Source organism: Ascaphus truei (genome assembly GCF_040206685.1).
Source record: "Ascaphus truei isolate aAscTru1 chromosome 13 unlocalized genomic scaffold, aAscTru1.hap1 SUPER_13_unloc_2, whole genome shotgun sequence".
In the NCBI taxonomy this organism is placed as follows: Eukaryota; Metazoa; Chordata; class Amphibia; order Anura; family Ascaphidae; genus Ascaphus; species Ascaphus truei.
In genome coordinates, this window is record NW_027453846.1 from 31,215 (window position 1) to 46,073 (window position 14,859).

The window sequence follows — 14,859 nt, forward strand, 5'->3', positions numbered from 1 at the left end:
AGTGGAGAGTTTTGGATCGTTGTAGTTCGTATCCAGGTTCAGGATTGGAGAGTATCGGGTAGCCGGGGGACGTTGCAAGGTTCAGGATAAGAGAATGTTTGATCGTTGGAGTACTTGGCCAAGGTCTGGACTGGAGACTAGAGAATCGTCGTACAAGCCGGATGAGGAGTAGAGAGAAGCGGAGTCCAAAGAGCTAGCATGGTTCAGGCAACAAGAGGTTAACAGCACGCAAGGCAGGACAAGCAACAAGGATGTGGAAAGGCACGGCGTCACAGTGACTGCTCAGCGATGACTGACTGCAGAGTAAAGGTATATAAAGGAGGAGCCTCCAATAGCCAGCACCAGGAAGTGTAATTCGATTGGCTGCTGGTGCACAAAGGTGTGCCCTATGATGCAGCCCAATCAGGGTTGAGGGTGGAACTGCTCGCACGTGCCATCCTGCGCACGTCATGGAAGCCAGGGGGCAGAGTTTAGGTTGCGCGTCACTTCCACACCGATTCCTGATACCAGAGGAGGCGGAGCCAGTCGCGCGTCAACCCGCACGCGTAACGGAGGTCAGAGGGCGGGACCGGACTTGCACATCATCAGGGAGGTTGTCCGAACATCCACGTTGTGGGACAGTGATGGGGCGGGGTCTGAATCCGCGGGTGGTTGTACGGAGTGCGCAAGGTCCGCGCACTGGGACCATGGAACAGCGCATGCTGGGTATCCGTCATAAAAGGTTTGTTGAGGTGAGGAGACGGTCTGCGACCGCCAGGATGGCGAATCCTCACAATCTCCCAGCTACTTACCAACGAATCCTGAGCTTGCGTGTACTGATCTGTGTGTTTGATTTGAAGTGCTGGTTGTTTAAAGTGTGTGCAGTTAGAACAAGGAAGTGGTTAAACAAGGTTTAGTATATTGAAGTACAGTTTACTGTTAGTACTTCTAAACTTCATCGTTGCTAGAATGAGCAGGATTGAAAATGCCACTCAATGCACATCTTGCCACATGTATGTGCACTTGGAGCAGCTGTTCCAAGGAGCATACCGCTGTGGGAAGTGTGAGCGGTGGTCTCTTTAGAGTCAGAGATTGCTGATCTGAAGAGGCAGCTTGCAATATTGAGGGACAATGGCAATCTTGAAAGGGGTTTAGAGCTCACTGAGCAGGCCCTTGCTTCGACTAGTGGTGCAGATAGTGGCACTGTTAGTGAGGAGCAGGTAGGTAGCTTGGTTGCTGTTAGTGAGGAGCAGGTAGGTAGCTGGGTGGCAGTTAGAAGGGGAAGCAGGGGCAATAGGGAGAGGCAGGTCGTTTCTGAGCTGACACATCCCAATAGATTTGCCATGTTGAGTGAAGATATTGGGAATGTCAGGGCAGAAATGGCAAGGCTGGGGGAGACTAATTCCTCTAGCAGCCAAGGGAATAGTTCCTCCAGCACAGTGGGGACTCAGGATGCTCAGATACAAAGAAAGATTGTGGTGGTAGGGGACTCCATTATTAGGAAGGTAGATAGGGCAATCTGTTGCCGGGACCGCATGAACCGAACAGTTTATCTCCCGGGTGGTCGGGTTCGGCACATTGCAGATCGGGTAGACAGATTGTTGGGGGGCGGGGGGGGTGCTGGGATTGATCCGGCGGTCTTGGTACATGTTGGCACCAATGACAAAGTTAGAGAAAGATGGAGGGTGCTAAAAAATGATTACAGGGATCTAGGCCAAAAGCTTAAGGCAAGGACCTCCAAGATAGTATTTTCTGAAATACTACCAGTGCCATGCGCTACCGCAGGGAGACAGTCAGAGATCAGGGAAGTTAATGCATGGCTAAGAAAGTGGTGTAGGAAGGAGGGGTTTGGGTTTTAAGAGCACTGGGACTCCTTTTCTGAGAGGTGCCATCTATATTCTAGGGACGGATTGCACCTCAATGAAGAGGGATCTTCTGTGCTATGGGGGGGGGGGGGGGGATTCTAAAAAGGTTGGAAGAGATTTTAAACTAGAATGGAGGGGGATGAAACAGATAATGAACTAAATGGAATAGAGTAAGATACAAGGTGGTATGGAGGTCGAATGGGGGCAAGTGCAAGTTTGACAAGCAGTGAGACACCCATAGTAAATACAGATAATACTAGAAAACTTCTAAAGACTAAACCAAGTAGGCGCAGCAAGGAAGGAGCAGATAAGATAATAATACAGGCTGGAAAAAAAGTTAAATGTATACTTGCTAATGCAAGAAGCCTGACAGATAAAATGGGGGAGCTTGAATTAATAGCTACAAGGGAGCAGTATGATATCATAGGTATTATTGAAACATGGTGGGATGAAACTCGTGACTGGACAGTTAATTTAAAGGGGTATTCTCTTTTTCGGAAGGATCGAACAAATAGAAGGGGAGGTGGAGTATGCCTATATGTTAAACCGGATCTAAAACCTATTTTAAGGGATGATGTCTATGAAGGGAATGATGAAAATGTAGAGACCTTGTGGATAGAAATTAGCAGTGGAGGTAAAAGTATAAAGAAAATGTTTGTGGGAATATGCTATAAACCACCAAATATCTGTGAGATTGAGGAAGCTAAAATACTTTTGCAAATGGAGAAGGCATCAAAACTGGGTCATGTTTGCATAATGGGGGATTTTAATTATCCAGACATAGACTGGGGCAATGAGATTAGCGTTACAACAAAAGGAAACAGGTTTTTGGGGGTGCTTAAAGAGAATTATATGACCCAAATTATTGAGGAACCAACCAGGAGAGGGGCAGTTCTGGATTTGGTCATATCAAACAATGTAGAAGTAATAACAAATGTTCAAGTCCTGGAACATTTGGGTAACAGTGATCATAACATGGTCTCATTTGAAATAAATGATCAAAAAACAGATTACTTGGGTTCAACAAAGACCTTAAACTTTAGAAAGGCAGATTTTAATAAACTGAGGTCTAATCTACAAGTAATACACTGGGATGATGTTTTTGCAGGGAAAAATATAGAAGATAAATGGGCAGCCTTTAAAACATTGTTAGAAAAGCACACTTCTCAGGGTATACCCTTGGGTAATAAGTATAAAAGAAATAAGTCAAAACCAATGTGGCTAAATAAACAGGTAGGGGTGTAAATGGACTAGAAGAGGAAGGCGTTTAGATTCTTTAAGTCAAAAGGGACGGAGACATCTTATCAGAATTATAAGGAATATAACAAAAAGGGCAATCAAATGAGCAAAAATGGATAATGAAAAAAAGGATTGCAATAGAAAGTAAGGTCAACCCTAAAATGTTCTTTAAGTACCTTAATAACAAAAAAATGAGAAAAGAAAATATAGGCTCCTTTCAGTGTGAGATGGGTAGGCAGATTATTGGAGATAAGGAAAAAGCAGAGGTATTAAACAAATTCTTTGCCTCTGTGTTTACCAGGGAAGAATCAAGTTCAATAGTAGTGCTGCAGGAGGAAGCCACAACCTCCATATTAATGAAAATTGGTTAACTGTGGAAGAAGTTCATAAGCGACTTGAAATAATTAAAGTAAATAAGGCACCTGGCCCCGATGGCATACATCCAAGAGTTCTCAAGGAGTTAAGCTCAGTAATAGCCAAACCATTATCTACTATATATTTCTGAAAGCACTGTATGTCTGCGTCCCTAGCGGCAATCTCATTGGTCCCTTGGCCTGCCCGCCCCCGCACCTCTCATTGGCCTGAGGCAGAGTGACGGGCAAAAACACACACACACACACACACACACACACACACACACACACACACACACACACACCCCCCTCACACACACACACACCCCCCTCCTCACACACACACACACACCCCCCTCCACACACACACACACACACACACACACACACACACACACACACACACACACACACACACACACACACACACACACACACACACACACACACACACACACCTCACACACACACACACACACACACACACACACCCTCACTCTCCCCCGTCAGTTGGACCGCAGCTCACCTTCCACACACACCCCCCCCTCCTCTCCCGGTGCCCCTCACTCTCTCCCCCCACCTCACCCAAATCCCCACGCTCCGCAACATCCCCAGCCGCACCATCACCCTCACTGTGCGCCGCGGCCCTCCTGTTCAGCAGCAAACTCCAGGCTCCTCCCCCCTCGCGGCACGGCCCGGGCCTCCTGCTCACCCCCTCACGTGCGCCGCTACCGGAGAGGGGAAGCGCGGGCCGGGCCTCCTGCTCTCCCACTCACGTGCGCCGCCACCGGAGAGGGGAAGCGCGGCGCGGGACTCCCCCTCACGTGCGCCGGCTCCCGGAGAGGGGAAGCGCGGCACGGGACTCCCCCTCACGTGCGCCGCTACCTGAGAGGGGAAGCGCGGCGCGGGACTCCCCCTCACGTGCGCCGCTACCGGAGAGGGGAAGCGCTGCGCGGGACTCCCCCTCACGTGCGTTGGCTCCCGGACGGAGGGGAAGCGCGGCGCGAGACTCCCCATCACGTGCGCCGGCTCCCGGACGGAGGGGAAGCGCGGCGCGGGTCTCCTGCCATTCTTGCCCCCCCACCCCCAGCTTCCCGATCTCACCTCCTGCCCCAACCAGATGCCACGGGGTCAAGGTAAGTCTCCCACCCACGCACTGTCACCCAGTCACCCACCCAGTCACCCACACACCCACCCAGTCACTTTCACCCAGTCACCCACCCACTCACTCAGTCACCCACCCACCCACTCAGTCACCCACCCACTCAGTAACCCACCCACCCACTCACTTAGTCACCCAAAAACTCACTTAGTCACCCAGTCACCCACCCACCCACTCAGTCAACTCAGTCACCCACCCACTCACCCACCCAGTCAGTCACCCACTCACCCACCCAGTCAGTCACCCACTCACCCACCCACTCACCCACCCAGTCAGTCTCCCACTCACCCACCCAGTCAGTCTCCCACTCACCCACCCAGTCAGTCTCCCACTCACCCACCCAGTCAGTCTCCCACTCACCCACCCAGTCAGTCTCCCACTCACCCACCCAGTCAGTCTCCCACTCACCCACCCAGTCAGTCTCCCACTCACCCACCCAGTCAGTCACCCACCCACCCAGTCAGTCACCCACCCACCCAGTCACCCACCCACCCATCCACCCAGTCAAGTGTCACCCACCCAGTCACCCACCCACCCAGTCACCCACCCACCCAGTCACCCACCCACCCACCCACTCAGTCAACTCAGTCACCCACCCACTCAGTCACCCACCCACCCAGTCACCCACCCACCCACCCAGTCACTCAGTCACCCACCCAGTCACTCAGTCACACACTCACCCAGTCACCCACTCACCCACCCAGTTAGTCACCCACTCACCCACCCAGTCACTCACTCACCCAGTCAGTCACCCACTCACCCACCCAGTCAGTCACCCACTCACCCACCCAGTCAGTCTCCCACTCACCCACCCAGTCAGTCTCCCACTCACCCACCCAGTCAGTCTCCCACTCACCCACCCAGTCAGTCTCCCACTCACCCACCCAGTCAGTCTCCCACTCACCCACCCAGTCAGTCTCCCACTCACCCACCCAGTCAGTCTCCCACTCACCCACCCAGTCAGTCTCCCACCCAGTCAGTCTCCCACCCAGTCAGTCTCCCACCCAGTCAGTCTCCCACCCAGTCAGTCTCCCACCCAGTCAGTCTCCCACCCAGTCAGTCTCCCACCCAGTCAGTCTCCCACCCAGTCAGTCTCCCACCCAGTCAGTCTCCCACCCACTCAGTCTCCCACCCACTCAGTCTCCCACCCACTCAGTCTCCCACCCACTCAGTCTCCCACCCACTCAGTCTCCCACCCACTCAGTCTCCCACCCACTCAGTCTCCCTCCCACTCAGTCTCCCACTCAGTCTCCCACTCAGTTTCCCACTCAGTCTCCCACTCAGTCTCCCACTCAGTCTCCCACTCAGTCTCCCACTCAGTCTCCCACTCACCCACCCATTCAGTTTCCCACTCACCCACCCACCCACCCATTCAGTTTCCCACTCACCCACCCACCCACCCATTCAGTTTCCCACTCACCCACCCACCCACCCACCCATTCAGTTTCCCACTCACCCACCCATTCAGTTTCCCACTCACCCACCCACCCATTCAGTTTCCCACTCACCCACCCACCCATTCAGTTTCCCACTCACCCACCCACCCATTCAGTTTCCCACTCACCCACCCATTCAGTTTCTCACTCACCCACCCATTCAGTTTCCCACTCATCCACCCATTCAGTTTCCCACTCATCCACCCATTCAGTTTCCCACTCATCCACCCATTCAGTTTCCCACTCACCCACCCATTCAGTTTCCCACTCACCCACCCATTCAGTCTCCCACTCACCCACCCATTCAGTCTCCCACTCACCCACCCATTCAGTCTCCCACTCACCCACCCATTCAGTCTCCCACTCACCCACCCATTCAGTCTCCCACTCACTCACCCATTCAGTCTCACACTCACCCACCCATTCAGTCTCACACTCACCCACCCATTCAGTCTCACACTAACCCACCCATTCAGTCTCACACTCACCCACCCAGTCTCACCCAAAACCACCCACCCAGTCACTGACCCCACCCACCCAGTCACCGACCCCAGTCACTGACCCACCCAGTCACCGACCCTGAAAAAGTCACCCAGTCACCGACCCACCCACCGACCCAAAGTCACCCACCCACCGACCCAAAGTCACCCACCCACCCAAAGTCACCCACCCACCCAAAGTCACCCACCCACCAACCCAAAGTCACCCACCGACCCAAAGTCACCCACCCACCGACCCAAAGTCACCCACCCACCGACCCAAAGTCACCCACCCACCGACCCAAAGTCACCCACCCACCGACCCAAACTCACCCACCCCCCGACCCAACTCACCCACCCACCGACCCAACTCACCCACCCACCCACCGACCCAAAGTCACCCACCGACCCAAAGTCACCCACCCACCGACCCAAAGTCAAACCGACCCAAAGTCACCCACCCACCCACCGACCCAAAGTCACCCACCCACCGACCCAAAGTCAAACCGACCCAAAGTCACCCACCCAAAGTCACCCACTCAGTCACCAACCCACCCACTCAGTCAAGTGTCACCCACCCACCCACACAGTCACCCACACACTCAGTCAACTCAGTCATCCACGTAGCTGTCAAGGGGGGGGGGAAAGCCTAACCCTGTCGTACGCCCCCCCCAAAATTACATCCCGGGCAACGCCGGGTCTCTCAGCTAGTATTTAATATTCAAGGACTCCATTTCCACAGGCTCAGTACCTCAAGATTGGCGTAAAGCAGATGTGGTGCCTATATTTAAAAAGGGAGCTAGATCACAACCGGGAAATTACAGACCTGTAAGCCTGACTTCAATAGTGGGGAAACTACTTGAATGTTTAATACAGGATAATATTCAGGAATACCTAATGGAAAACAAAATTATTAGTAATAGTCAGCATGGATTTATGAAGGATAGATCATGCCAAACTAACCTTATTTGTTTCTTTGAGGAGGTAAGTAGGAATTTAGACCAGGGTAATGCAGTTGATGTGGTATACTTAGATTTTGCAAAGGCTTTTGATACGGTTTCCAACAAGGGGTTGGTGTACAAAATTAAGAAAATTGGACTCAGTAATAATATATGCACCTGAATTGAAAACTGGTTAAAGGACATACAACAGAGGGTTGTCATAAATGGAACTTTTTCAGGTTGGGCTAAAGACGTGAGTGGAGTACCTCAGGGATCGGTACTGGGACCCCTGCTTTTTAACTTGTTTATTAATGAACTTGAGGTTGGCATCGAGAGCAAAGTCTCCATCTTTGCTGAGGATACTAAATTGTGTAAGGTAATAGAATCAGAGCAGGATGTAATTTCTCTTCAGAAGGACTTGGAAAGACTGGAAACGTGGGCAGGTAAATGGCAGATGAGGTTTAATATGGATAAATGTAAGGTTATGCATTTAGGATGCAAGAATAAAAAGGCGACTTACAAATTAAATGGAGATATATTGGGGGAATCCTTGATGGAGAAGGATTTAGGAGTGCTTGTAGATAGCAGGCTTAGCAATAGTGCCCAATGTAATGCAGTAGCTGCAAAGGCAAACAAGATCTTATCTTGCATCAAACGGGCAATGGATGGAAGGGAAGTAAACATAATTATGCCCCTTTATAAAGCATTAGTAAGACCACACCTTGAATATGGAGTACAATTTTGGGCACCAATCCTAAGAAAAGACATTATGGAACTAGAGAGAGTGCAGAGAAGAGCCACCAAATTAATAAATGGGATGGACAATCTAACTTAGAGACAATCTAACTTAGAGGCTAGCTAAATTAAATTTATTTACATTAGAAAAGAGGCGTCTAGGAGGGGATATGATAACTATATACAAATATATTCGGGATCAATACACGGAGCTTTCAAAAGAACTATTCATCCCATGGGCAGTACAAAGGACTCGGGCCATCCCTTAAGATTGGAGGAAAGGAAATTTCACCAGCAACAAAGAAAAGGTTTCTTTACAGTAAGGGCAGTTAAAATGTGGAATTCATTATCCATGGAGACTGTGATGGCAGATACAATAGATTTGTTCATAAAAAGGTTGGACATCTTTGTAGATGGGAAAGGTATACGGGGATATACCAAATAAGTATACATGGGGTGGATGTTGATCCAGGGATTAATCCGATTGCCGATTCTTGAAGTCAGGAAGGAATTTATTTTTCCTCTTTGAGATATCATTGGATGATATGTCACTGGAATTTTTTATTTGGATTTCTCTGGATCAATGAGTAAGTATAGATATAGTATAAAGTATCTGTTGTCTAAATGTAGCATAGGTTGAACTTGATGGACGTACGTCTTTTTTCAACCTCATCTACTATGTAACTATGTAACTTCCCCATATTTTTTCCCTTCTCATTTTACAGACATTGGTGTTCCACAGTATACGTGTCGACTCCCCTGTCATGTTGCTGGTGAATGGTAAACCCCAGGGGCATAGTACCCAGGCCAGTGCTACAGTAGCTTACAGACCCCAGAGTGAATGAAGACAGGACATAAATAAGGAAATTACTTTTTGCCCCTCAAGCCCGTACTGAATTTTACAGCCCCTCAAGGCAAGAAAGAACTGAAGGGAACTGACGCCTGTGAACAGTGCCTGTCTGGTACAAAGGGGTTACTTTTCCCTCATTTTGGTTACTACAGACTTCCAGAGCTGACGCATTCTGTAGCACCTAACTCGGCAATAGATTGAGCCAGCTGCAGTTCCCCAGCATCACAGGGATTATTTACCTGTCATCTCGTTGTGTCCCTGTCACTCCATTATTCCTGTATCCTGTAAACCCCCCCCCCCTTTATTTCTGTATCTTGTAACCCCCTGTGTCCCTGTCACCCCTCTTTATTACTTGCTTTCATTTGTCTCTTTTGTCCCAACTCTCTCTCTTTTGTGCTTCCTTTGTTTCTTCCTTATTGTCACTTCAACCCTATTCTACTGTTGTATTTATAAAGAGGATAGAAGATTATCATGATTATTTATTTTTGGAAATGTTTTATGTTTCCCTCCTGTTTGGAGAAATAATGTTTTGAATAAAAATGTTTTTTTTTTTGTTTTGCTAGTGTAACTGCAATAGTTTTATTATCCTCTTCCAAAGCACACATCTTGCAAGGAGTTAGGAGGATGGAGACAGTATGAGTAAGCGAGATGAGTAAGACTGGTGCTACAGGTATAAACAGGATAGACCATTTATCAGCTGGCAATAGAGTGAGGAAGGTAGTAGGTGTAGATGAAGCACAGCCGAGGAAATCCTTCTTCCAGTATTCAGATAGAAAAAAAGCTAGGCCACTCCAAACTAATAAAAAGGGTTAATTTATTGCAAGACGAACATAAAGTGAAAAAAGGGACTAATAGAACGCACCTACGCGTTTCGTACAAGGAGTACTTTATCAAGGTAACAAGGTAAACCAAATGCTGCCTTTTTATACTTACCTGCATTGTCCATTGCACTATTGATTGCGACGTCATCACACAGTGTCCGCGCAGAGTCGCGGTGATGCCTTCACACAGCGTCTGCGTCAAATCGCGGTGATGCAATGTACACAGCCATAGGCTGGTCAACTCAGGTGTGTATCTATACTCACTAGAACTGTCCGTCGAGCTATACAAATGACGTCATCAGCGCGCCTCCCAAGACGTGGTCGCGCTGACATCACGTACATTCCTATGAGTCAGGCAGATCACGTGACCAACAATTTTTTCATTCAACAAACTTTATTCAAAATTTTAACACAAACAAAATCAAGTTGAAAAGAACAAATGGAATTCTATAAAAAACAAATAACTAGTTGCTTAAATCGCAGCATCCCTGAGACACCCATAAGAATGTACGTAACGTCAGCGCGACCACGTCTTGGGACGCGCGCTGATGACATCATTTGGACGGCTCGTATATATATATATATATAGCGAATAAATGAGAATAAAGGCACTCCAAGTCAATAATGGTGGGTGCAAATCCTGTATGAACAAAATAGGCAATACGATACCGTGTGGACGAATATCAGAGGCAGCACTCCAGAATGTAGTAAAAAAAAGAATTGTATTAATGAGACATCATATCCAACGTTTCGGTCCTACAAGCGGGACCTTTCTCAAGGTGATGTGAATACAGAGTGCAATAGAACACATATAAATACCATGACAAACAGGTGCAATACATAATAAAATTCAAACAAAATCTTGCATGCTAAATACAGGATACTCCAATTGCTTTTACACCGCCAAGCGTTATCTGGAACGCAGTGATACACCCGTCTCTTGAAACGCAATCACTGCGCATGCGCGGGTCATGGGTTATAGGCAATAAGTCAAGTAACCTCCGTCGTGTGTCTCAGGGCCAGATGGGGGGCTTATAGTCAATGGAACGCATGATGAACTGACAGGTTGTCATCTGCGCATGCGCGACCTGCGGGAATTAAATAATGATCGCAACTATAGGAGAGCTTGTCCTGTACGATCTGTGTATGTCTGCGAGTATGTGATGGTACTGATGCGCCTTCTGTGTTGGAATAGCCTGTGACAAATGAGCAAGCTGTATAAAACAGCTAGCCTCGTGAAGGACCATGAAATCAATGGAACGCATATGAAGCGGACAGGATGCCTAATGTGCACGTGCAACCCGGGATAAATAAATATCGAGCGCAACTGAAGGGGTACTGATCCTTCATGAACTCAGTGTATCAGCATATGTGTATTGACACTGATGGGTACTACATGGTGAAATAGCCCATTAGGAGTTCGCAAACTATATGCAACAACTAACCTGATTGAGGGACAATACAGGGGGGGGGGGGGGGGGAGGATAAGCCTAAACAGGCTTAACAAAGGCATGTGAATATGCCTAACAATGTAGTATAAATCCAATAACAGTGGCTGATAACATATGCTGGTCCAAGCAATTAAACATGAGCATGCAATTTGTGACATAAAGAAAAACACCCATAATAAAGTGCAGAATAGTGGAAAAAATACTAAAAATCTTAACATATATACTGTGATGTTCTGGCATGTTCTGACCATTAGTATCATTTTATAATATATATATTTTCATCATGCCAGATCATCACAGTATATATGTTCACGTTTTAGCTTGGCGGTCTAACAGCAATGGGAGTAACCTGTATTTAGCATGTAAGATTTTGTTCGAATTTTATTATGTATTGCACCTGTTTGTCATGGTTTGTTAGGGTATTTATATGTGTTCTATTGTACTCTGTATTCACATCACCTTGAGAAAGGTCCCGCTTGTAGGACCGAAACGTTGGATATGATGTCTCATTAATACAATTCTTTTTTTGACTACTTTCTGGAGTGCTGCCTCTGATATTCGTCCACACAGTATCGTATTGCCTATATATATATATATATATATATATATATATATATATATATATATATTATAGGCAATACGATACCGTGTATATATATATATAGACACACACACAGTCATGTGAAAAAGAAAGTACACCCTCTTTCAATTTTTATGGTTTTACATATCAGGACATAATAGTTACATAGTAACTTACACAGGTAAGTGCGTCTGCAGGGGGCCAAGCTTTATGTATCATGTGTTAAGAATATCCACAGTGCTATTCATATGCTTCTTTAAGCAAGTGTGTCTTAAAGGTGGATAGAGAGGGTGCTTGTCGGGTACTGAGGGGAAGGGCATTCCAGAGGTGTGGGGCAGTCAGTGAAAATGGTTTAAGGCGGGAGAGGGCTTTAGATACAAAGGGGGTAGAAAGAAGACATCCTTGAGAAGCACGCAAGAGTCTGGATGGTGCATAGCGAGAAATTAGGGCTGAGATGTAAGGAGGGGCAGAAGACTGTAAAGCTTTAAAAGTGAGGAGAAGAATGGATGCGGGATTTGATCGGAAGCCAGGAGAGGGATTTCATTAGGGGAGATGCTGAGACAGATCTAGGTAAGAGTAGAGTGATTCTGGCAGCAGCATTTTGGATAGATTGTAGGGGAGACAGATGAGGCAGGGAGGTCGGACAGCAAGAGGTTACAGTAATCAAGACGGGAGAGAATGAGGGCCTGAGTCAGAGTTTTAGCAGTCGAGCAACAGAGGAAAGGGCGTATCTTAGTTATATTGCGGAGGAAAAGGCGACAGGTTTTAGAAATGTTTTGAATGTGAGGGGCGAATGTGAGAGGAGTCGAGTGTGACCCTAGGCAGCGTGCTTGGGCTACTGTGTGAATGATCGTAGTTCCAACAGTAATGTGGAAGGAGGTAGTAGGGCCAGGTTTGGGAGGAAGTATGAGGAGCTCTGTTAACACATTGTGAAATCGTGTATATCTTTGCTTCGCTAAAAACACATCTGAAGCTCAATATTTCTGGGCTGAAGCCAGGAGTATAGAACAAGTGTGCCCAGTAACGGGCAAGTCTGTGGCAATAACAGGGGTGGAAAAAAAGTACTTTCTACCCATTTTTATGTTCAGCGGTAAAACTGCACTTTTTTATGCAACTGCAGCTCGTCTTATTACTGTGGTTTTCCCGGTCATACAAAAATGCTGAAATTCGACTTATACAGTGTTTGTGCTTATTAAACTTGATGAATTCTCTCCTCTTGACAGTAGAACAGTGTGTACAGCAAAGAGTAATACATTGCTATGGGTAGAAGCAAAGATATACGCGATTTCACAATGTGTTCCTAGAAGAGCTGTGAGCAACTATTTTACACAACGTTAACAACACATCTGAAGCTCAATATTTTTGAGCTGAAGCAAGGAGGATAGAACAAGTTTGCCCAGTAAAGGGCAAATCTGTGGCAATAACTGTTGGAGAAAAAGTACTTTCTACCCATTTTTATGCTCAGCTGTAAAACTGTACATTTCTATGGAACTGCAGCTCTGCTTGTGACTGTGGTTTTCCCGGTCATACAAAATGATGAATTTAAGAATGAGAGAATATCATGAGATAGGAATCTCCACCTACGGCCATACTACCTTGAAAGCGCCCGATCCTGTCAGTTCTCGGAAGCTAAGCAGGGTGAGGCTTGATTAGTGCCAGGTTGGGAGACTGCCTGGGAATACCAGGTGCTGTAGGTGTTTTTATTTTTCGCTTCCCTAATGAAAATATACATGGCATTCCTCTCAGCAAAAGAAAATGTTTCATTTTTTTACTACTTTTTCCCGCAGTGGCAAAGAAATATATCGTTTTTTCCTCAGAAAATTCAACACAATGCAACCTTCCAAAATAGAATTCTGACATCAAGAATTCCGTCTATAGTACATTTCAGTGCACCTATCATTTTCTCAGTCTCTGTGTATGCATGGAGCAAGATATAGGCTCATGAATTTAAGAATGAGAGGATATCATGAGACCGGAATCTCCACCTACGGCCATACTACCTTGAAAGCACCTGATCCCGTCAGATCTCGGAAGCTAAGCAGGGTGAGGCTTCATTAGTACCGGGTTCGGAGACTACCTGGGAATACCAGGCGCTGTAGGTGTATTTATTTTTCGCTTCCCTTTTGAAAATATACATGGCATTCCTCTGAACAAAAGAAAATGTTTTATTTTTTACTACTTTTTTACTGCTAGCAGGGAGCCTGGGGTAACACTTATGGCTCAGCGCCTCCACTTACCCAGGATCCCCGTTATTTGAGATTCCCCTGGGCAAGAAACATATACACACACATATGCTTTGAACGGTTTACTGTATTGCAATATAACCTTATCACTTTATCATTGGCATACCCTCATAACACTTAACCTATAACGCTATCATTAGACACAAGGCCTAATAACTGGTAATGTCCTTATAACGTAGTGGCTCAGCCACGCTCCTAATGAGTATTGTCTTTGCCAGCCACCGCGTGCCCCGCACACCGTGTCCTTGTATCACTTAGAAAAGGTTGTTAGGTAGGCTAAGCCCTTTGGCCACTCACTAGTGTCCCAAAAGAGTTATACCTAAGGCGGGATCAGCGCCTGTTGACCGGTCTTGGTGCACATAATGTAAATACCTCCCAGTCACTGCAGTGACCGGCAACAGCTTCAAAAAGGATCCGTCGATCCAATACGTTACTCCCAGGTATCACGGTGTCCAGTCGTCTTCAACCCCGCAACTCTGTGTCTTGTCCCTAACTAGTATTCCGTAAGGGTGACGTTACTACCACTATGGGGCGTCCCTGCAGCACAGTAGCCTACTGTGACTCAGGGATTCTCCTAGGGGCCTGCGGGGTAAAGCTATCCTATGCAGGTGGGTCACGGACCCCATGCACTCACACCACGTCCTCCTTTACCTTCCGGATCCCCTCTGTCTAGCGTGGTCTCTCCCCCACGCTTCCCTTAACTCCTCCCGTAATCCTAGCCTTCT

General features: G+C 47.3%; 1 protein-coding gene and 2 pseudogenes across 1 annotated transcript in view; all 3 read left to right on the forward strand.

Moving 5' to 3' along the window:
* The window catches only part of LOC142473895 (tetratricopeptide repeat protein 5-like), a gene marked incomplete at its 5' end in the record, with an annotated part of 40,807 nt that extends 31,211 nt beyond the window's left edge, over positions 1–9,596 (forward strand). Inside the window, one exon of the mRNA XM_075580830.1 lies at positions 8,915–9,596. Coding sequence (XP_075436945.1) covers positions 8,915–9,034 — 120 coding nt within the window. The remainder of the gene's footprint in view (positions 1–8,914) is intronic.
* Positions 9,597–13,469: 3,873 nt separating this feature from the next.
* Positions 13,470–13,588, forward strand: LOC142473897 (5S ribosomal RNA; annotated as a pseudogene).
* A 286-nt stretch (positions 13,589–13,874) lies between these two features.
* On the forward strand, positions 13,875–13,993 carry LOC142473898 (5S ribosomal RNA; annotated as a pseudogene).
* The last annotated feature ends 866 nt before the right edge of the window (positions 13,994–14,859 follow it).